The following is a 23,226-nucleotide window of genomic DNA, read 5'->3' on the forward strand; positions in this document are numbered from 1 at the left end:
CATCCTAGCGACTGGAGCGCCACTATTTACGGCGACCGGTGGAAATCAATGGAATCGCGGGAGTGGAGAATCCTGCGTACAGCATTTATGACTGAAACGATCCCTGGAGCGCATTGCCTTGTTGGTCGAGCTCCGTGACCCCCTGTGCTTCGCTCCGCGCCGTCGGCTGTGTATCGCTTTCTCGCACACGACTCGAACTGATTCCCTCGCCCACTTCGGGAAAACCATTCGCTGCTGCGCGTAATTTCGAGCAGTTAATTAACAGCGCCGCACTGCTGATTGTAATTTGATTCCCTTCAGAATTGAATCGCTCCTATTCCCGGGTCGCACCGATGACTCGAATCGCTGTCCTCATAAAATTTAATATATTAATTCCTGCTGTTCCTGAAACTGAAGGCCAAAGTAGACCCTCGCCACCGAGGTTATACGCTCTGGAATGGGGCCAAACCAATATTTAGAATAAGGTGGTTTCCTTCATCAAAGAAAACGAAAGGCATTGATTGCGATTCGTTATCCACCATCAGTATATACATAATATACAAATTATTTTGTTTTTTGAAATCCCAGTTTAGACGAATGTTAATGGTCAATTTTAACCTCATTTGAAAAAGGCCAGATTGGCAGCCATGCGATGTCACTTCACGTGACGCCACAGGGGCCCAGATGTTATACGAGTAGTCAGGAGTTTTACATCGCCTGAGATTACCAATGCATGAATGAGGCACAGAGCGCAGGGAAACATCTCTTAATGATCACCTATTAAATTGCCTATGGTCGAAAATTTTCATTCGTTTGATGGGGTATTAATAATCCTTATTTAAGCCAAGCGCTACGTGCTAGGAGGGTACTCTGCTACCTGCTAGCAGCCTGCATCGTAGCGGCGCTCATAGCCTCGCACCAAGGTGGCCTCACACAGCGGCAGCCGGAACCAGAAAGACGTCACACGGGCTTTTCCCAGCATTCATACTTACTGTCAGCTGCCGCGTTTTCGCGCTCTTGAAATTTTTCACTTTTCATTTAATCGTTAAAAATAGATATCGTCATTTAAAAATCTAAAAGCGTGAAATACGTACTCCAGGAATAATAATATTTCGATTTAGGCAATAAAAAAATGGGAAACCACCCTATTGCTAATGTTAGTTTTTTCAGAGGCGAATATGAAGGAGGGGAGCCAGGGACCTGGGCCTCCCCTTCCGAAATGAGGTTCCTTTGAGGTATGTCAATGAGAAGTATTACTAGCCTGTTATACTTATATTGAAATGGGTAGCTCTCTGCAAGGGCGTACCCAGGATCATAGCTAGAGAGGGGCAAGCCATGGTCTAGCGTGGGGGCAATCCAAGTTGTGAAATTTTTGCATGGAAAAGATGAATGAAACGAACATTTTAAACAAATTATGACAGCGGTTTATTAGTTTATGAAATTATTTCCTTGAAAAAATAGTATTATTTTCGTTGCATATCCTATACTAATACATATAATTTTTGTGGGTTTAAAGAAAATTTGTTGAATACTTTCGTTTCAATTCAGTACTGATTTTGCTGAAAGACTTTTGCGATTTTTGCTTCTATGGGAAGGGGGCAGCTGCCCCCCCCTACTCCTCGCTGGGTACGCCCATGGTTCTCTGTTCATAACAGAGAATCCCTTAATAAAGAATAATTCCTAAGACGATGTGATGCTTTCCCAGAGTGTGCTAGTAGTGGAGACTCCTCTAGTGCCCTATTAGTTAATCTCCTCTTTACAACCATAGAGGAAATTATTCGGTTGAACACCCGAGCAGCCTTCACTACCATTATACCTAAGACTGTTGCGAGCGGACGAGGATTCAACCCCCCCCCCCCCCCACCCAGAATCCTCAATAGATTAGATAGGTACTGTCTTAAGTGTTCTTCCCACCAAATAACCTCTTCCCTAGACAAATTATTTCCCTGATTGACATTTACGGCCTTGTTAATACTCATTTCCTATGTAGTTGATTAACATTTTCTCTCTTTCGTGATTGCAGGTGCGGATGGCGGCATGACGCGGCAGCCGCCTCAGTCCCCTTCCATCTTGCCCAGCTGGTCCATGGAGGCCGCACGCAGACACCACTGGTCCCTCCCTGGAAGCACCTCGTCCGGCGCCTCCATGCCCTTCTCCTCACCCAACCACCACGCCTCCAGGCCTCCGCTGCCCCCGCCGCCCTCCGACGTCCTGCGGCCTCCACAGCCCCCGACGCCTTCACGCGTGGACCCAGAAGCTACCGGGGGCGGAAGCCCGGATTTGCAGTCCACGGCGGGGCCACCGGCTAGACCTCCGGACCAGGAGAACGAGATATCTGCTGATGGGTATGTGATATTTATGTATTATATGTATTTGTATAATACTCGTGGAAACCTTCGCAAGGCCCAAGGAAGCCTTTTTCAGTTCTTAATTATATTTCCGACGAAAGCAGTCATAAGAAACGGTCGGTTTTGTGTTCTTGGGATTTTAAATTTTGAAGCTAGATGCTGATTAAAAATCTCTACACCCATCTTAAAATTAAATTCAAGTCCGCCAACCTTCCGCTTACTTTTGCTGCTGTGCAGGTGACATCTCTGTTAGTGTTCTCGTGATAACTTCCGTCGTTATTTTAGTAGTATTTAAAAGGTTTCTTCTATGCATACCTATAACTTATACTCTACTTCTTTTTTAAATAAATCGACACCCGGTCGATTAATCATAAAATGGAATACCACACAGTTAAAAATGAGTTAGTGTCTCTTTTCTTTCGTAGAAATATATTGAATAATTATGTATAGTAATTAATTAGTACTATTAATAATTATTTATATAATATTACAGGTACTATTACCTCCCGAGGGCCACTTCCTCCATCCCTTCACGGCCTTCGGGGGAAGGCCAGGGGGCTCCGCGGGCGGCGCCGGCGCATCCAGTAGCCGGGCGCCCGTCGGCGGGGCCCCGTCAGAGGCCCCTGGATGCCAGGAGGGCCAGGCTGGAGGAGACGCCGATGAGGGAGGATATTGCTCAGCGCCGGAGCGGCAAGGCTGAGACCGAACCAGAGGAAGAAGTGACGCGCAAGAAGGCTCCCGGACAGGCTAACCCCGACATCCAGGACATCATCAGCGGGATCGTAAGGTTGCTAGGCGGGAATGTCAACGTACAGGCCAATGCGGGGACCACCACAACCACCCCTGCCCCCATAACCCTTCCCGCTGCCCCCGGGGGCATGAGGCCTCCACCCCCGCCTCCTTCGCACCATGTCCGAATCAACAACAGAGGACCACCGAGGATCACAGATATCTTGTTTGAGGAAGACGCGCGACCACCACAAAGACCAAGACCTCCGCCCCCACCGTTCCAGCCGCCGATGAAGCCACTGGTCACGGCCAGGCCGCAGGGAACCATCGCTGTGCCCGCTTCAGGTAAGCCAGGCCCGGAACGTCCGCCATACCCCTTCGAGAGGCCTCTGGATGCAGGGCCCAGACCTCCTCCGTCGGTACCGCAGAACAAGCTCAAGCCTACGAGGCAAATGCCGCGGCCGTTCGCTACAAAACCTGCAGCAGACCACCCGCCCAAGTTGACGTCAATCCTGAAGAGTTCTACCGTGACCAAGTCTTCTCAGGTCAAAGCTACAACGGCTCCGGGAAGAGTAACGTCGTCTAGACCCAAGCCGACCCAGTCATCTGCAACCTCATCGGTGACCAGCAGCAGTAAAGTTACGAAGCAGCCGACAGCCACGGTCATTAGCAAAGCTACGGTCAGCAGTTCGAAGGCCGCGTCTTCCACAGCTGGAAGTAAGGTTTCAGCGACGACTACTGGCGTAGTTAGTGGAACAAGCAGTAATAGCAAATCTTCCTCGTCGACAGCCAAGGTAACGGTGTCTTCAACGACTGGAACAGCGTCTACTTCGTCGTCTTCTTCCAGTTCTACTCGAGTCCAGCCTACCAAAGTGGAGATCAAGGACAGCTCTTCGTCCACAACGATATCGCCCAGTAAGACATCATCTCCTGCTGCAGAAGTAGTTGCGACCGCTAGTATACTGGGCATAAGCACCAGCTCATCCAGCTCTGAGCACACACCTCCGAAGGTAAGAAGTCATACGTAATTTTATTTCTTTACCAATTTACATGAGATTTCTCTTTTCCTTGAAGGCTTGGTTAATTCCATTTTAGTCATTAATTTTTCTCTGAGCCAACTTTTTGCCTTTTAGTACAGGTCATTGTAAAAATATTTTCATTTTAGAAAACCACAACCACTGCAATAATAAGAGTTACTAATGCACTAATATTTATTCTGCTTCGAATTCGGCTAAAAATACCACTCGTGTTATTTTTTTCTGAAGTCCTGGTGGCTGCAATAAAATGTGGAGCGCAGGCTTCAAAGTAAGTTACTACTAGTCAAGTCGAGGATCAGAGGAGAGTCAACAAGCACTGAGAAAAAGCAAATTACGTTGTCAAAACATTCGAGAGAGCACAATAACTTAAGTTTTCGGGTATTTGACTAGAATGATTTTACCTGCGTTTATCTCCCTGAGCGATCTACTTGGGTGAAAAAACCAGACTGGGCTTATCTCGTATTGCGTGGCGTGAACTCCTGAATTTAATGAATAAATCGGTGGCATAAACCTGTGGTTTATAACCAAGTAAAGCGGGCTACTCTGCTGCAAATTCAATGAAGCGCCATTTCCTAAACGAATATCAGACTAGATGAGTGAAAGAGTATTAGAACACATAAAAAATCTAGCTAATGGTTTAAGGCTGAACTTTGTGAAACCTTTCCATTATGGAAAATGAGAGAATAAAGCTTGTAAGGTTCACTTAATATATTTAATTAGCACGACGGTAACTATGTTACGAAAGCCGGGTCGTGTTTAGAATAAGAATTAACCGTATTATAAGCTAATTATGGTACTCAGGAACACGAAGTTATCAGTAGACTCAAAGAAAATCAGCAAAATAATCGTCGAAGTTACGATTCCTCTTTCGCCGTAAGGAGTAAATTACAATAAACATTACATTTCGTACAAAAAGTAATCGTTACTAGTGAAAATTACTGCAAAAGTAATCGCTACTAGTAATCTGATTACTTACCAAGGCTGTTTTTATTTCACTCATGATATAAAATCTGGTTACTTTCCCAACCATATCATTCCTGCCGACTATGGTTTCAGCTTCGTCTACATTATTAATTACGAGACTGTTTCTAACATAGTCACCGTCTTGCAGACATCCCACTAAGCTTGTATGCATTGGAACATCAACGCCGAGAAAGCCTCCAGGAGAAATTTCAAACCAGTTTCGTGTATATTTGTATTTCTCTTGCATTCACCCCTTCCTTAATTACATGAATGATTCAATAGTGAAGGGAACACTATTCACTTGAATTGTTTCTGTGTAGATTTTCCATCCCAGCAAATAGAAAGCCTCCGGTCACACTCCTCTTTGTTCATGTTCACTAGGATTTAGAATCAGATAGAAGATTTCCCGGAAGCCAGGTTTATTCATCCTGTGAACCCTACAGTGAGAGTACTTTCGAATTCATGCATCCTATGATAATCATGTTTGCGTATTGAATGTAGGAAATAAAAAAATTCTAAATTTTTGTTAGTGCTGGCCTAAGAGGATGCATCAGACCCGCTTTTCCGGTCTTTTTCGAGAAGTTTTACTCGTTTCAAAGTTTTACAATCGTGTTGAAATTATCGGGGTATGTAAGATAACATAGGTGGACTTAGGGGAGGCGGACGGGGACACGGGAACCCCCCAGACGCTTAAAAAATAGACAAGATTTGTAATATGGTTACATTACGTTCGTTTTGTTTAGTGTATTGCGGAGCCTCAATCATTTAATTTCATATTAATAACTTTCATATTAAAATAAAGAGAATATTCCGTACAGAAACTGTTGTATGTTGTTTTTAATCTCAAATAAGAGGAGATCGTTTGCATGGAGACCCTTGTGCACCCCCCTCCCCCAGAAAATAATCCTGGATTCGCTCTTGTAAGGTGGATCCGTGTAAACATATATCTGTACCCTAAAAGTGAATTTATCTTCTCAGTATTCTCTTGGATGTTAAATGCTTACATTTATAATGCAGAGACGTTGATAAGAGCGCACCCAGGATAAAAACTAGGGGGAGAGGGGGCAAGCCGTGGTTGTTCTAGTTTTAGGTAAGGTTTAAGCATGGAAAAGGTGAATGAAATCAACATTTTAAGGAAACTGTAACAGCTCTTCATTAGCTTTTCAAATTATTTGCTAGAAAAAGTATTATTTTCATTAAAGACACTGAAATCTACTCCATGTATCCGGAAAATTTCAGGATTATGACTTGAGTTAGTGGGCATGGTACCCTATAGGGTTGTTCGCTTGGTTGCTGATTGAGGGGTCGTGTGTTCAAGTCCCGGGTGAAGCTTTCGTACACTCCCAAGCAAAGCCTTGAAGTGCGAGGTGGCTCAGGGTGACGAACGTGATCCGCAACTCTGAATGTGTGAAATTCGCTCGCCTGTGGCTTGTTTTGAAGTCAGCTACAAGGCCTTACCCAGGATCATAACTAGGGGAGGGGGCAAGCCATGGTCTAATGGGGGGCATACCGTGGTCTGGGGGGGGGGGCAAGCCAAGTTGTGACATTTTAGCATGGAAAAGGTGAATGAAACCAACATTTTAAGAAAATTATAACAGCGCTTTATTAGTATATGAGATTATTTCCTTGAGAAAACAGTTTTATTTTAGTTACTTATACTTAAACATATTATTTTTCGTGGGTTTAAAGAAAATTTGTAGAATACTTTCGTTTCGATTCAGTACTGATTTCGCTTAAAGACTTTTGCGATTTTTGCTTCTGGGGGGGGCAACTGCTGGCTACGCCCATGGTGAGCTATACTCTCACCTAAGATACAAACCAAACTTCAGGTTGAATCGCAGAGCGAGTTAGTGAATTTAAGTTTTATACGAGTAATTAGTCGCATCGCTATGCTTGCAATAATCCCAATTATAAAATTCCTTATTTGTAGTTTCTGTTCCCCTGTTTTATTTTTTTAAGTCAGTATTTTCAAGCGTTAGGATCCTATAGATGAAGTTTATTACTGCTTTCATTCAACTTTCTTCGTATGTACTATCTATTTAGACGTAGCATATGTGCGGATTAGTTTCGAGTTTTTGTTGGCATTCTCATTTCAAGATTCATGTCGGATACTCTGACTACTATGTATTTTCATATGTATTCGTAAGTTTTGTTTCTCTATCTTAAGTATTCAGCCTTGACGTAGAGACATCTGATCGGCGATCCAAGAGCTCTTATCGTGCCGACGGGCGCTTTTACCTTAGGGGTTGTTGCCACCCTATCTCGGGGGTGGGAATTTTTAAATCATATTTTCACCATAGAAATCGATAGAAAAACGTATTCTGAGAAAAAAATTCCGTACATTTTTTCGTAAAAAATGTATTTTTCGAGTTATTTGCGTTTGAATGTGACTTTTTTTCGACGAAAAAAATCAACATTTTAAACGTTTTTCGCAAATAGCTGTGAAAATATGATTAGCATTAGCATAGATTTTTGATAATGTCAAAAGGCTTTGCTAATGTCAATTAGCAAGAATTTTTATTGCAGATTTTGCAAACTTTTTTGAGATTCATTTCCTTGACTATCGGTAGTAGGCCGCTCCAGCCTTCTCGTCTTGAACGAAGCAAAATCATTGTTACATGTCTTTCGTAGAGAATATTACTATTACCCTGTGCATAAACAATATTGGGGGATACAAATGTTGGAAGAATTATTTGAAATTGATAAAGCAGATGTCTTTAGGTGATCATCCGCGGTTACTTAATACGGAGACCGTTTGTTCACCTTGGGCTTTGCGGGATTTATAGCGATTCTATTCGTAATTACAATAAAATCATTCATTTTTAGATTTTCTGCCTCCCGCCCTTCTCCATATATAAGGTCATAATTAGGGTGATGCGTTACCCTAGATATTTCAAATGCTTTGGGCCTTATTTTGACTTACTTTGACGATCCTTTTTTAATGAGCCAGATTACTTTGGAAAAAAAAATGATTTTTTGCATCCGCCCGAACGCCCGTGTTGCTCAAAGCGCTCAAAAAACTACTTTCATCACGACTATCTGTACTCCTCAAATTACCCCAATGCGAACTTTCCTGACGGCTAGCGACTGCACTTCGCATTTTCTCCCAAATAAGAACCATCTTCTTCGTCCTTAAGGTATTTAGCTCCGGACTATACAGCCGTAGAATCTTAAGGTCGTTCTACACGGGGCACGTGCTTGCACAATCTGACTAAGGCGTGGTGTGTGTAAAGGCGCAGTCAAAATTGCGTCGTGTAAAGCGGTGAATTGCTAGAACACATGCGAGACGTGAGATGGCAAAATAGCCCCTGTTCTAACTTCGTTGATGCATTCGCGCAATTCCACGCCGTTTTAAAAATTAATGCAGTTCCAGCCTGCGCAATTCCGTGCCCCGTGTAAAACGGCCTTTACAGCCGGCGCACTGACCTATGCAGGAGTAAAACTTTTTCCTGAGGAATTGTAAAGGGTTTTTATCCGCCGACTTCGAGAAGATTATTATTCCCGTATCATTATTGTATTTGTTACTAACATATGAGGTTCATAACTCGTGCCGCTTTAATTTTATTAGGACTTAGGTTTCCCAGCGATCAGACAGGAACACAAGCTTCTCCCTTCCTTGCCTTAATCTTGAAAGGCTTTACAACTTTGATATTTCTTGCTCAGAAACTCGAAAAGAAGGTAATGTGCGAAAAATTATTATAAATATAGATTTTATTTAAAATCTCTGAAACTGAAAAGCAAAAGACACGGAGACGATTTACCCTGAATATGCTCTACATTAATTCAATTTCAATTTATTTGTTCGCTAAATTGATTTGAAACTTGAGCTTCTTGCAATATGCAACTTTCATATAATCCTTGTTTCCTATGTTGTCAGGTTTTCCTCACTAAAAAATCAATTTGGCAAATTAATAATTATTCCAGGAAAAAGAAGAAGTTCATCCAGTGAATCAAGTAACCTCAACACCTCCATTGACTTCTGTAGCACCCTCCGCCACCAACCTGGAACCTTCAATTCAAGAGCCTCCAGTATTGACCAGTGTTGAGGAAGCATCATCTGGGTCCCTCACTCAGCGTCCTACGCCACCCTTCTCTCTCCCACCAGTCTCTTCAACGTCCTCAACTTCACCCGATGAAACCCCTCTGGTTCCCTCCGACCGCTGGCCTCACCTCCCACGACCAGGAATCGTCCTCGATGACACCGAGTACAAGCCGGGTCTGGTGGCGACCGAAGGGGATATTGTGACTGCTGCTCCACCGCACAGGGTGAATGGAGGACATGGAGAAGTGTTTGACGTCACTGTCTCGGCTATTCAAGGACCAGGAGGAAACACAGGAAGGCCATTCGTCTATCCTGGTATGTTTGCTTCAGAGTTCTTGATTTCTTATTGTTTCCTCTGAACTTTTCCCTCATTTGTCTTTTCGTGATTGTAGATAGGGCTGCCCATAAAGGGGATGTATGGTGGACAAATCGACAGAACCGAAAATGAAGAAATTTATGGTTGGGTTGATCCTACATGTCATACATCTGCCATAATGTAAAAATGATTTCTTTCAAACGTGCACTTAATTCATGATTTCTTTCAAATACTTATCTTCGCTTTATTTTTGTTGATTGTAAATAAAGCAAGCAAATGTTCATCAATTACAAATGCATGGCTAAGATCAATTTATAGATATTAAGATCTATATATTAAGCCTTTACATTAATATTTTAAATCCAAAAACATATTACATAAAATTCAAAGGCATTTTGAAAGGTTAGAATGATCTTGGTCAGTAAATTGCTTTGTCCTCATCCACATCTGCTTTCAGCTTCCAGTAGTTTAAGCACTGGAATAAAGCAATATTATTGGAAATTTTATTTAAAATTGTATGTAAGAAAACAAATCACCTGTGAATTTTCACAAAGTTAAGCCCAAAATTATAGTTATTCACTAGCAGCTAATCAAAGATTAATTTCTTTTCTACTCACAGTTGATGTTGACGGAGTTCAGTTGTCAGGAGGGGATGATGTCATCACTGGTGAACCTGGTGGACACCATGACTTTGTCTCAATTGATGGCAAGAGGACCTACATCGACCTGTTCCCAACAAGGAAACAGCCTGGGAAGGGTGAAACAGTTGTCCACACAGTTGGAACAAATTTAGGTTTCCCTCAATCTCCTCCTTCAGGCCATTATGGCACAGCTCATCCTGAACCTGTTGGTAACCTTGGGGAAGGCACTGGGTAAGTACATTTCACACTGCATCATTCTTAATCGGTAAATCTTTGCTCCAGTAAAGCTTCAAATAATGAAGATGGGTTGGATCAGTTCTTCCATTTTTATTTTTGGCCCATATCCTTTTGTAAATCATTTATAAATTTCACTATTTTGTGATCATGACTGGGATTTCAGCAGTATTTTAAAATTTTTGGTTAATTATAATTGTATGGTCTAAAATATTCTTATTTTCTATAGCCCAGATGATTGATGAATAAATGTTAAAAATGCTGGCTAGAGGGAAACAATTTTCTTATTAGCCCTTTCCTGCCGGTGCCTATAATAGAAAAATGTTTTCGTGCTATGAGTAGCATAAGAATATTTTAAACCTCTCTGTACAGAGCTCTTTTTTGGGGGTGAGTTGCCTGGGTATTTTCATCCCTCAGATTTGGGGACCAGCTCAACGTACCTTACCCCAGCCACTGGACTTCACCCTCTAACCCTATCATAGCACAAATCCACGGTCAACTTATTGTGTTACCAGTGTTTTTTTCGACCAAACATTGTAGTTGATTTTAAATGATTTACTCTTCTAAAAGAATTACTAACGTTTTTTTAAGCATTGTGGAATTTTAAAGGGGTTTCTAGCGTTAATAACAACAAAGTTAGTAAATTTAAGGTAATAAGACTGTAAGTCCGTTATTTTAACGCTAAAATTCCGTTTAAAAATTGATTGGGCACGGAACAAAACGAAGAATAGGGTGGTTTCCTATTATTTTTTTATTGCTTTAATCGAAAGATTATTACTCCTGGAGTACGTATTTCACGCTTTTAGATTTTTAAATGACAACATCTATTTTTCGCGATTAAATGAAAAGTGAAAATTTTCAAGCGCGCGAAAACGCGACGCTTAAGTATGAATGCCGGGAAATATCTCCGTACGTCGTATTTCTGGTTCCCCCTCCCACCTGGTGAGGTGACCTTGAGGCGAGGCTTAGCACTGATACGTCGCAGGATGCTAGCGGATAGCTGAGTACCTTGCTGGATGGTAGCGCTTGGCTTAAAAAAGGTTTATTAATACCTTATCAAACGAAGAAAACTTTCCGAACTTATCCAGTTTTAATAGGTGATTATTAAGACATGTTTCCCTGAACCCTGTGCCTCATGCATGCATTGGTAACCTCAGATGATGTATAACTCCTATCCTCTCGTGTAGAAACTAGGTCCCTGTGACGTCATGCGGAGTGGGATTGCATGGGCGTCAATCTGGCCTTTTTCAAATGAGGATAAAATTTGACCCTTGCCATTCGTCTAAACCGGTATTTCAAAAACCAAATAATTTGTGTATTATGAATACACTAATGGTGGGTAACGAATCGCAATCAATGCCTTTCGTTTTCTTTGATGAAGGAAACTACCCTATTCATTTCAAAGTACAAAAATGTGGTAGTATGCAAAAAAAATATTGAAAATATAAGTACTATGCAACGGATTCCTGCGGTGAGGATGGTCATAAATGAGTGGGAGGGTTGGGCTTTATTGCCTAGAAGTGGCCCTAAGGACTTGCTAAGCTGGGTCTCAGGCCGGACCTGAATGCATCGAACTATTGCTACTTCAGTGGTCACTTCCCTTCCCTCGCATTAGCCAGAGCCGACGTCCGGTCGTCTGCATTGAAAAATCCACAACAACTATACCCGACGTCAGGTGTTCTGCGTATGAAAATGCCCGTTGGCTCCACCCGACATCCTGCGCGAAAGGGTTAATGATTAATCTGTATTAGTATTGTGTGCTAAATAAATGAAGACAAAGTATCACCAACTAGGCATTGATTTTTCCTTGCAAAACCTTCAAAATCACAGGTATGCAGTTCCAGAAGTGAGCTCAAGTTCCCAAACAGTTGCTGACCAAAAGCCGAAACACCCTTCAGCCAATGTAGTCCGTCGACCGCCAAATCGCAGGCCCAGCCACCCACCAGTCAGGTATGTGCTATATTTTTATATGTAAATTTACCCTAAAATATTTATATGTATTTTCACTTTAGTATTATCATTGGCCAAGGAAAGGAAAAATTTTAGCTTTTTAATTTATCATGTTGCGATACATTAAAGCATGAAATATCCTACCCACCATATTTAATATTCATTTAAAATCTTTCAAGATGCAGTGGAAAGTTTCCTCCATCCAAGGTCCTGAATGGCTGCATGACGGTATGCCACAACACTTGCCATTTACCATTGTCGATACGAGCTTGTCACGCAAGCAGGCAGCCTGTTTGAGAGCCTCAGAGCTGGGCATTTGAATGTTAAGCTCATGTAAAAAAGCATAAGTTTGTCTCTCAACCTAAGCAATCTCCTGGCTGACAAGCCCATCTCCCTGACACTGTCTTGACACAAGACAGACAATTGCTCTCCCCACATTAGCCTAGTATTCGTATGCCAAGCACTGAGGCTAAAACACTGGCTGCCTGCTTATGAGGTGAACGCAAATCCCCTGGACCAACATGGCAGGTGTAATGGCATATTGGCTTAGCTTCCTATGCTGCATTTGATAAGTCATCAAGGGATTATAGGAATCATTGTCATTCTGGGAAACATTTTTAATTGAATTTTTTATTTGACATGGATGTGCTCTAAATAGAAACTGTCGTCATTATCAGGTGATCAATATAATGAATAAGTCAAAGCCTTTCAGGATATCATCATGTAACATTGTAGAAGCCTATGTCACTAAACTCTGTCAAACTGGCCAGCATGTCTTATTGTTTTCATATAATACTTTAGCAGTATGTTGAGCTTTCCCATGGATTAAATTGGGCAGCTTGGGCAGATAATGGGCAGCTGCTCATTATCTGGAGATAAATGTGCCCATTAATGTATTGTCCTGCTGTAATAAAACATGAAGTAAACAGAATATTATGAGTGTATATGTCTATGAGTCCAAAGGTACAATGCACTTTTCTTGTGAATACCCCAATATCAATATCTTCTTATTGAATAGTAGCTTGTCATGTAATGGTATTCAAGGCTTGTCGAAGGAACGAGTCTAAATTTTGTTTCTTTACTGTTTAGGATTGACACGTGCATAGTTGGGGATCCATCCACTTGTGACCAGAGTCAGCATGAGTCTTGCCGGACAGAGCAAGGGGTGTCATCATGTCATTGCCGTCCTGGCTACGCTAGGCGAAAGCATCGGGAGCCATGTAGAGGTATGCCATATAGAATATCATATGCCATGAAAGTCAAGTTATTTTTGAATTCTTTATTAAATGTAGGGGACCAAGATTCCTCCCTTTCCTCTGGAAACCCACAATCATTTAGCTCTTTGGAGACTTGACAGATTCCAAGACCTTATGAGTACAGAAATTTTTTTAGGTTTTTTTCAAAGATAAAATTTCAATACGAAGAACTTAATGTAGGCTTGTAATGTATTTAATTAATCATCAGATAAGTATTCTTTGAATCATTGTTTAGCATGTTCAGCCCGATGGATGCAAATGTATGTCTGGGCTACATTTCCAAGACACTGCTAGACATGGAATTGTATCTCTGAAAGACCATTTTTATTATGATAGCTATCAGTTTTTCATGACTGTATGCAAAAATGTTCTGGATTGAAAGTGTTAAAATTATTTGAGACACCCTGGTAAGTCATCATATACCTAACCCCAGAAGTGTAATTTGGCAAGCTCTTGCAGGGTAACATCAGGTATGAATATTCCATTTTTTAAGTGGCACTGTATTGAAGAAGTGTATACATAGACTCATACAGTGTAATGACTCATACAGAACAATGAAGGAAAAAAGGTGTGCTTGTGTATACTAAAAGAAATTTTCAAGGTATTTGCGTGAATAATTTTTTTATGACTTAAAAGAACTCACATTTTTGCACCTTATGCATTCACCCACATAAGTTAATCTACGTTGAGTCCTAAGATCACTAGTTAAACCAATGGAATAGTGGATGCATTGATGAATAGCTGATGCATTAAATTGGTAACATCACTGTTACAGGCGTATTGAGAGTTACTGCTTCCCTAATATATTTATTATATTCTGTTTTTTCTCAGGAATAATTTCAGTGATGGTAGCGATGAAAGTTGGCCGAGTATATGACCAGTTGTCACCATGGACTGATGGCTTACTGGATCCCAACTCTGATGACTATCTTCAGATGGAATGGGAGGCTAATAAAGCTGTAAGTTATTCTATAACCGTTGCGGAAATGCTAAGAACGAATTTTCTCCTGCAGGCCAAGGTTCAACTTTTCAACCATGAATATTTTTCAATTCCAGATTGATTCCGCTATGTCAATGACTCCTTATTCAGATGACTTTTTGGGTAGTCGAATCAATGGCTTCAAGAAGGCCAGTGGAAATGATGGTAACAGCAATGTTGTAATAAATGCAACTCTGGAAATAGTAGATAGTGGAGGGCCTTTGGATAGTGACCGCCTTCACAACCACCTGATGGGAGTTGTGCGCCGACGACGGAACAATATTGGTGACAGTGCACTATGGGTGGAGAGTCCTGACGGAGCCTTCTCCCCTATCATGGGTATGAGCTGTACATTACATTTTAATTTACTATTTTTTCAGAGTTACTTTCAAGACGGGGATCATATTCCATATTTTTTCACGCACATAATTCGATGAATTTATTACTTAAATTATTTAAAAATAGTGGATAATTGCCTTTGCTGTACCTCTATTATTAATCATTTCTAATTTTTTTAGAGTTTTAATAGACTACTGAGAGTTTCTTTGCTTTTTCCCCAAGCATTTATAAGCTATGATAACATGTGGCGTATGATTGTAAGAGTATTAGCTATCTTATTTATAACTAACGTATTTAGTATTTTACTGTATTATAAAGTAAGTTGATCACTTTATCTTTTCCATTTACTTTATTTGGTACACCTCGACTGGTTTCAATACTTTCGTTTCATTTTCTAGAGGAAATAAGTATGTAACATCTCTAGAGAGAAGGATTTCCTCTAGAAAATTACATGGTAATGTTGAAACCGGTCGAGGTGTACCAAATGAAATATGTGAATAGACAATAGTTATCAATGATCAAGTTATCATGTGATTCTCTTCTCATTTCGTTAAGATGTGGACGAGTGCTCCCAGCCTGAATTGAATGACTGCAGTTCGGGTGCCGAGTGTACCAATCTGTATGGGTTATTCAAGTGTAGATGTAAGGATGGCCTGAGGGATCCCGCCTTGCCTTATGGAGTACTGCCAGGTCAACCCGTTACGCCACAGGAAGAAAGGCGAATTGGCAGGCGTTGTGAAGCATGCTCAGCTCAGGCACATTGCATGAGCAGAGGAACATGCACCTTTGGAAAAACAGGAGAAGTTATATGCACGTAAGTATATATGTATTCAATTTTTGTTGCTTTGTCTTTTTTTTTAATGATATGATTATGAAAAGTTTTTCGAACTCGTGGAGGAAATCCTGTTACTTAGGAATAGTCAAATTAACAGCCAAAATTATTTTTTTTAATTTTATGCCAGGCCAGTCAAATTGGAAAAATAAATTTTAATTATGTAATTTAAATCTACCTGATGATGCCACTTTTTGGTGAACTATGTTGTTCCTATATTTAAGTTTAGTATAGTATAATTATGAATGTGAAAAATAATCGCTATCTCTCTTTAATACATTAAATTACTTACGTATATTGAAAAAAAATTGTTCCTTCTCCAACTGCATCAATATATAGTTGTTAATTGAACTTAATCATCAATATAGTTACTGGGATCTTGGGGGACCAGGCCTTCATAGAAAAAATGAATTTCCTCCCTAAAATAAGGACTCACTTCCTTCTTTGAAAATATGTGATTTCACTGGGGAATTCCCATGCCTTGGACTACTAAAAGGCTTTCAGAAGTTCAAACCCTCATCATGTGATGAGCCTTTTAGTCTAAGGTTTAGCTGACCAAATCAAATGATGATTTCTGTGATAAAAAATCCACACAACACTTTATTACGTTGACTGATATTTACTATTGTTTGCTAAAGGCTCTCTGAGCATTTCATTTGAACATTTTTTTGACTCAATGTTGTTGTGCCCCTGATATCTAGAATCTTGCTCCACTTCATAAAGCTGTTATACCTTCATTAATATATATTTTTATATTCAAATGCGTACTATTTTCATTATATTCCTTTTCATTTCCAGTTGTACCGGAAACTTTTATGGGGCACAGTGTGAAGTTGATGGCGAAGTTGTTGGCGTTGCAGTTGGAGCATCAGTGGCAGCTATTGTGATCATTGTCCTCACTTTGGTCTGTCTTTGCATGTGGAGGTAAGCTTCAAAAGAAATCAATATAGACTCATCATTTTATTTCATTCATTCTTATCTTTCTATAAATTTCTATTCCATCACCATGGATTTCCTAATGCCCTTTCAAGTGGTTGCAAATTTGCTGTAAATGAAATTATTTTGTTGTATAACTAAATTGTTGAGAAAAGATTTATTGAATGTTAAAAAAAGATATCATTAATTTTCATGGTAAAACTTGCATCCTGAATTACCGGCAAAAAAACTCATAATTATTTAATATTATGTATCAGGAGAGGAAAAACTGAAATGGAGATGTTGCTTGGATTGGTATATTTATTCTGTTTTAATTAGGGTTTGTGTGTGACATGGACCTTCTTCTTACTCTCCAGTTTCCAGTTAAATAATAATAATAATAATAATAATAATGTATTTATTTGCCCAGTGATTGAGTTACAAGGTTTGTACACAATATAAGGCACGTCAAGAATTATAATAGTAGAAACTATTTACAAAGCGGACAGCATTCCAACACCAAACAAACAATAATTAACATTAAATCAAAGTAAACATTACAAGGGATCAGCTAAAAACTCATTGACATTGTAATACAGCTTATTAAGCAGAAGATCTTTCACTTGTCTTTTAAAAGATTTGTCATTCAGCGATTTAAAAGATAATGGTAGATGATTGTGTAGTAGAATTCCCATCCTTCTCAATCCATGTAAACATTTTGCGGTCCGGGCATAATCTACATGCAAGTCATTATGGCTTCTTGTGAAATGATGGTGAAAGTCTCGATTTTTAGAAAAAGATGACAGGTTTCTATTGATGTAGATAACAGCAGATAGAATATAGATACAAGGAATAGGGAGAATATTTAGTTTTCTAAAAATAGGTCGGCATGGGGCATTGTAGGGCTCTTTAGCCATTAGACGAACAGCTCTTTTTTGTATTTTAAAAATATTTGTTGCATGATGGGAAGTGACCCAGAAAAGGATACTGAATAGTACATTGGAATAGAATTCCCCATAGTACAAAGTAATGAGTACATTAGGTGAAACAGTATCTCTTATGAACCTAATTAAGTAGCAAGTAGAACTTAATTTACTCAACAAGTGATTAACATGTGTTTCCCAACTCAAGCCCGAATCGAGGTGAGTTCCGAGAAACTTTACATTGCTAACTTGGGGTATGACTGAGCCATTAACATCAATTGAAACGTTATTGCAGGGATTCCTTTTGTAACCAAAATGAACAACCTGAGACTTGCTGATGTTCAGGGTTAGTTGGTTCAGGGTTCATAATTGTGTCATCAATGTCAGTCAAAATTATTGTTAGTCATGATAGTTTGAATCATCGATGCCTTGTAATCAATTGAAACTTCAGTGGAATTTGACTGATTTTCCTAATAAAAATTCCCCATTGTTCTCCAATGGAAAAACTTGTTGGCAATTTGCATACCCTGATGATCCTCAGGGTAGGTATTTAAGGAAGTCTCTGTTGGTCTTCAATTTGACATACCATGTCTCTGTAGGTTTTCATTGGTGCTTGTTAGAATTCATAAGCCAGAAAGTTATGCAGAGGGTTCATAACAATACATGTATCAATTCTGACTTTAATGTGGATCTTAACCTTACAAGTTTTCCTTTGGAATACACTCAGTGCAGTGGTGGTTTTGAAAGCTTACCTATGGATGAGTTTCAAGTTTTCATCATTTATAGATTATTGCCATATTCCACCAAAATAGCATATTCCTACAGAAAGTTTGTGGCACAATTAGTGCGTTGAAGGCTATTGCACATACAAAATTATGTATTTTCATGTTGCTAATTCCCCTTAAAGGAATTAAAAGGCAAATTGTTGAAAAGCTTTCCAACGTCAGCGCTTACATTTATGTGTGTTCATATGACTCCATTGTAATGTCACTAAATTGCTATCCTCTCTGCAGCCGGCGTTGGAATAAGCAAGACAGTCAAGCACAGCAGGAGGTGCAGAAGAAGCACCACTTGGCGGCCATGACCGGCATCCGAGGGGTCATCGGCTCTGGCCCTATCGGCACCAACCGAGGCATGATGAGCCCACCGCCAATATTTGCCTACCTCCCAGGTGGAGGGACGATGATCAGTGGTCACAAAGGGTCGGCCCCCACGCTCAGCAGCAGTGGTCCATCGTCACTGCCACCGCCACCTCCTGCCTACTACCCGTTGTCATCTGAGGACCGCATGCGATGGGCCCAGATCAATGAAGCAGTTGTCTCACAACAGAATCACTATGCTGTGAGTTTATATATTTCCTACCCATTGCAGTGATTAACTCTAGAAGGGCCGGGGTTATAGAAGGACCATTACCTGTTATTTTGATGGGTATGTGGTAATCACTTTAAGTATTTCTTTGTACGGGTTAAAATCAATTCGTAAATTCGTTAAGTATAACCTTTCTCTTTATTTATCAACATAAATGAGCGGTCTTCTCATTCTGTTCCCATATCTTGTGGCACGTGAAGTCAATATTGTTGTAAACATTGTCAATTATGTAGCAGATTGCACAGTTGCAATTAAATTTAATGATGAATTGATAAAAAATTTCATCGTGTGGAAACATTTTTTTTTGAAATAGGAGAGCTCAATGTATGCCATATGCATGCACTGTGGCATGAAACTATCACAAGGAAGTGCAAAATCCACCTCACCACAACTGAAGCATTTGCGGGTGAAAAACGAGTCAGCATGCGATGAGAAAGTGACAAAATTCGGAGTAAACGTGCGTGAGGAAAATTTTGATACTGTCAAATGACTTGAAAGCTTATAAAAATTATTTCTAATCAGTTAAAATATTAAAATGTGTTTGCAAATTTAAATGGCATTCATTTGATCACATGTACCCAAAAGAAACTTGAATAATTACTTTGTTTTTTAGCAGGCAATTAAAAATGCATTTGGATCCGAAAATATCCAAAGATCCAACACCTGAAATCTAGCACATATCCGATCTGGACTCAGATCCGAAAAAAATCCTGGATCTGTCCATTCCCAATTTCTATGTGAAAAGATCATATATTTTAAAATAAAATACCTACCATTAAAAAAAACAAAAGTCAGAAAAAATTAAGACCATAGAAAAAAAAACTTGGCAATATGATTAAGTAAGTAGAGGTTAACCATCAAAATGATGGATCTGGTGCTTCTTATGAGAAGGAAATGGAACATCTTGGCACGGCTATTTTGGCATGACCATTTCAGTGTGGAATGTCTAGGCATGGACCACCTTGGTAGGAAAGTGGGCGCGCAGTTGTTACTTTTTCTTTTTGACATTATACCATGGTGGTTTTCTGTTTTTTCTCATCATAAACTATAATATAATATATTTGAATTGATGAACTAAAAATTGATACTACACATTTTCAAAAATGCATATTTAAAGAGGGCAAAATAGACATTTTCTTCTACCTGAATGAGGCTTCTGATCAAGTATAGAATGCCATACTAATCTGAATGCCTGAAATTAAAAATTATGATTCAACATTTAAAGTGCAGTTCAACATTTGGCGTCACTATTCCATTTGTACAATCTCATGCCAAGGTAGCCCTTGCCAAAGTGGTTCAGTGCCAAAGTGCCTTGTGCGAAGGTGGCTCATGCCAAAATAGCCAAGCCAAAATGTCGTAGAACCTACTACCTTTCAGAAAATTCTGCCACCTGATTTTGATGTCATTGTATCAAAGAACTTTCATTTGATATTTAAACAGTATACCTACATCAAATTAAGGCTTTTTTATAATCATCTGCGCTGATTATATGCCTGCTTAGTAAAATTTTATAACAATATCATTGTGCAAGCAGAAATAGGAATTTCACTACATTTTTCTTGTCATGAGAATGCATTGCATGTACGATGGGGACCCAAAAATAATGGGAATTTCGCAATAAATTTTTATATTATTCAATATTTTCCCACCAAATTTTTATCACCTTCAAAGCAATCCTCATTGACTGCAACACATTTATTGAATCGTTTCTTTGACTGTTCAAAACAATTTTTAATTTACTTAAGTCATTGCTCTTTAGGCCTTTTAGCGATTTTTGTTTAACCTCATCTACAGTCCCAAAATGTTTTCCTTTCATATCCCCTTTCAGTCTTGGAAATAAAAAGTCACAGGTGGCGATTAATGGTGAATAGGGGGGTTGAACAATTGGCATCATGCCGTTTTTTGTCAAAAACCACTTCATGGACAACGCAGTGTGAACCAATCACCTGTGTACCAAAAATCCGCCCTTTTCTTCCAGATATTTTCCCTTAACCTCTGCAAAATACCTACAAAGTTCCTCAATGGTTTGGTAACAATCTTCCTGAATGAGAAAGTGGATTTTTGCAACATTGTCGCCCGTTCTTGATGTTGACAGGTGCCCTGAACGAGGATGGTCATCAATCACCATTCTTGAAACGTGAAAACCTGTCGTAGACACGTGTTTTAATCAGAGCACTATTCCCATAAGCAGTTTTAAGCATCAATAGAGGTTCTGCGGAAGTTTTCCCCAACAAAAAACAAAACTTCACAGCCGCGCATTGTTCCTGGCAGTTAGCCATTACACGTTTTTGCTAAATGGGAAAAAGTTGGGTAACCAAAAAAAATCCTATAGACAAATGGATACACTCAGAGTGACGAGGATTTGCGCACTGACTCAGGAAATATCATTGCTTAGAACCCTTTACGGGAAAAGCTGATCCCTCACTCAACCGCCCCCCCACTATTCCCATTACTTTTGGGTCCCCCCTTGTACATATTTTTAGCAAAAAAACAGAAGGAGATACAAAAATGTTCTATTTATGTGTTGAAGCTTTCAGATTGGTCATTTGAAGTTTGATTTCATTTTGCTTATTTGTATTTCAGTAATCAATGCAAATGTAAAACAGGTATTTCCTGTTCCATGTACCCATTCCTTCGGTCGTTTAGACTGTCTTCTTACTCACACCTTCATCATTGTGTGTGTACGGATGACTTCTTTATGAAAAATTGCAGTTTTGTACTACATATATGATTCGTTTACAATATTCATGATATTAATTAGTAAATATTCATTTTTTTCATCCCAATCCTAGCAGCCGGAACCAGTGCCTCTGCCAACGCGTCCCTCCTCTGCTATTTTCGGCGCTTATGGCAATGGGACACTTGGTAGCATGGCCACCCTACCTCATCACGGCACCCTGGGCAGCATGACGGCCCTGCGCCACATTCCGGGTGGGGGGAACATGATGGGAATGGCCCCAGGCATGTTCCCGACTGCACCGCACATGAGGCAGCACCAAGTGGTGGCGCCCTCATCTCGCTCCGTGTTCGGAAGCAAGAGCGTGGATGCGGTGGAAAGCAGCGATGACGATGAGGATGTGGTTGGTGAGGATCACCACAAGGATCTGCTCGGGCGCAGCTTCCACGTCCCTCGGCCCAAGAGCCGCTCTTCCATTGCTGTGAGTAACTAATTATATTCATCTTCATCATCATCACCGATATTCAGTGACCTAATGGTTTGACACAACTATCCAATCAGTTGTGGAAATGTTGTGCATTCCTGTAGTGATGTAAAGATCGATTTTGATTAAAATCGAAAATCAAGTTTTAAATGCCAAAGATTGAGCTGTTCAATTTTCGTTTCAATTAGCGTTTTGATCAAAACCCAATTTTTTAACCTCGATCTTGACCATTTCATTTTATCTCAGCAGCATCAGTTTTGGCCTATGACTATGCCATCTCTCTCAATTGAAAGATTTTAATCGAAGGCCGTTAAATTGGATAATCAAAGAAGCATTGCAATCAGTTCATCTTTTTAAAAAAAATTTAGTGAAGCCATATAGTTCAAAGCGGCTATCCCAAAACTTTAATGTGCACAAATTTGTAAATTTTTACTACCAATAATACATGTATGTATTCTAAGTAGATTTTTTTCTACATCTCAAATTTGTGTTTCGACTGTTTTTCGAATGCATTGATAACATGTTTTGTGCAAATTCTATTCACCGTAAATTTTCTCGATTAATCGATCTTTCGGTTCAAATTTTGATTATTGTTGAACAGTCGAGCTTTTCATTATGATTGAAAAGCATTAGCTTGAAAAATCAATCTTGTCTGACACTTTTTTCATCACTACATCCATAATGGAATAATCAAAACAAATAAGTAATTTCCTCTAAAATTTTACTTGAAACTTGCACAGTGCATTTCACCACACTAAGGCATACCTACTCATGTGCACTGCCACAGTGCAAGGCGAGGGTATGTATGGGTGAGAGGGTGTTAAATTGGAGGGGATTAAATTAATATTATAATTCACTCCTTTGTTAAACCTACCGTAATCGGTAGAACATTGTAAATAAATAATTTATCTTTTTGAAGCCAAGAGTAATCTTTAATGAATACACTAGTTTTCTACATTTTTTTTTACTTAGCTTTCTACATTATCAATAGATAATGCACTGGTGCTATGTTCCGCAGGTTTGTCGTGAATATCTAATTTCTTGCTTTTGCTGTGTACTACCTAACATCTTTCTACCTAACGGGGAACTTGAAATTCACCATTTATTAACCAATTCTTGAGTATGTGTAATTCCTTTATACTTCTCAGAAGTTCAACCCCTCTTTCCTTGTCATTTGTTCCTAACATGTCTTTTATACATATGTGGATTTAAGA

General features: G+C 39.7%; 1 protein-coding gene across 2 annotated transcripts in view; it reads left to right on the forward strand.

Moving 5' to 3' along the window:
- Nucleotides 1-23,226, forward strand: part of LOC124169248 — a 105,240-nt gene that overhangs the window by 78,918 nt on the left and 3,096 nt on the right. The window contains exons 2-13 of one of the 2 annotated variants that reach the window (XM_046547804.1): nt 2,003-2,324; nt 2,821-4,066; nt 8,981-9,413; nt 10,034-10,286; nt 12,120-12,239; nt 13,329-13,465; nt 14,327-14,454; nt 14,552-14,813; nt 15,369-15,627; nt 16,444-16,569; nt 18,497-18,824; nt 21,644-22,009. In XM_046547804.1, coding sequence (XP_046403760.1) covers nt 2,003-2,324; nt 2,821-4,066; nt 8,981-9,413; nt 10,034-10,286; nt 12,120-12,239; nt 13,329-13,465; nt 14,327-14,454; nt 14,552-14,813; nt 15,369-15,627; nt 16,444-16,569; nt 18,497-18,824; nt 21,644-22,009 — 3,980 coding nt within the window. The remainder of the gene's footprint in view (nt 1-2,002; nt 2,325-2,820; nt 4,067-8,980; nt 9,414-10,033; nt 10,287-12,119; nt 12,240-13,328; nt 13,466-14,326; nt 14,455-14,551; nt 14,814-15,368; nt 15,628-16,443; nt 16,570-18,496; nt 18,825-21,643; nt 22,010-23,226) is intronic. The other variant, XM_046547805.1, reaches the window with a different exon arrangement.

This window comes from Ischnura elegans, chromosome 12, assembly GCF_921293095.1.
Source record: "Ischnura elegans chromosome 12, ioIscEleg1.1, whole genome shotgun sequence".
NCBI classification, from domain to species: domain Eukaryota; kingdom Metazoa; phylum Arthropoda; class Insecta; order Odonata; family Coenagrionidae; genus Ischnura; species Ischnura elegans.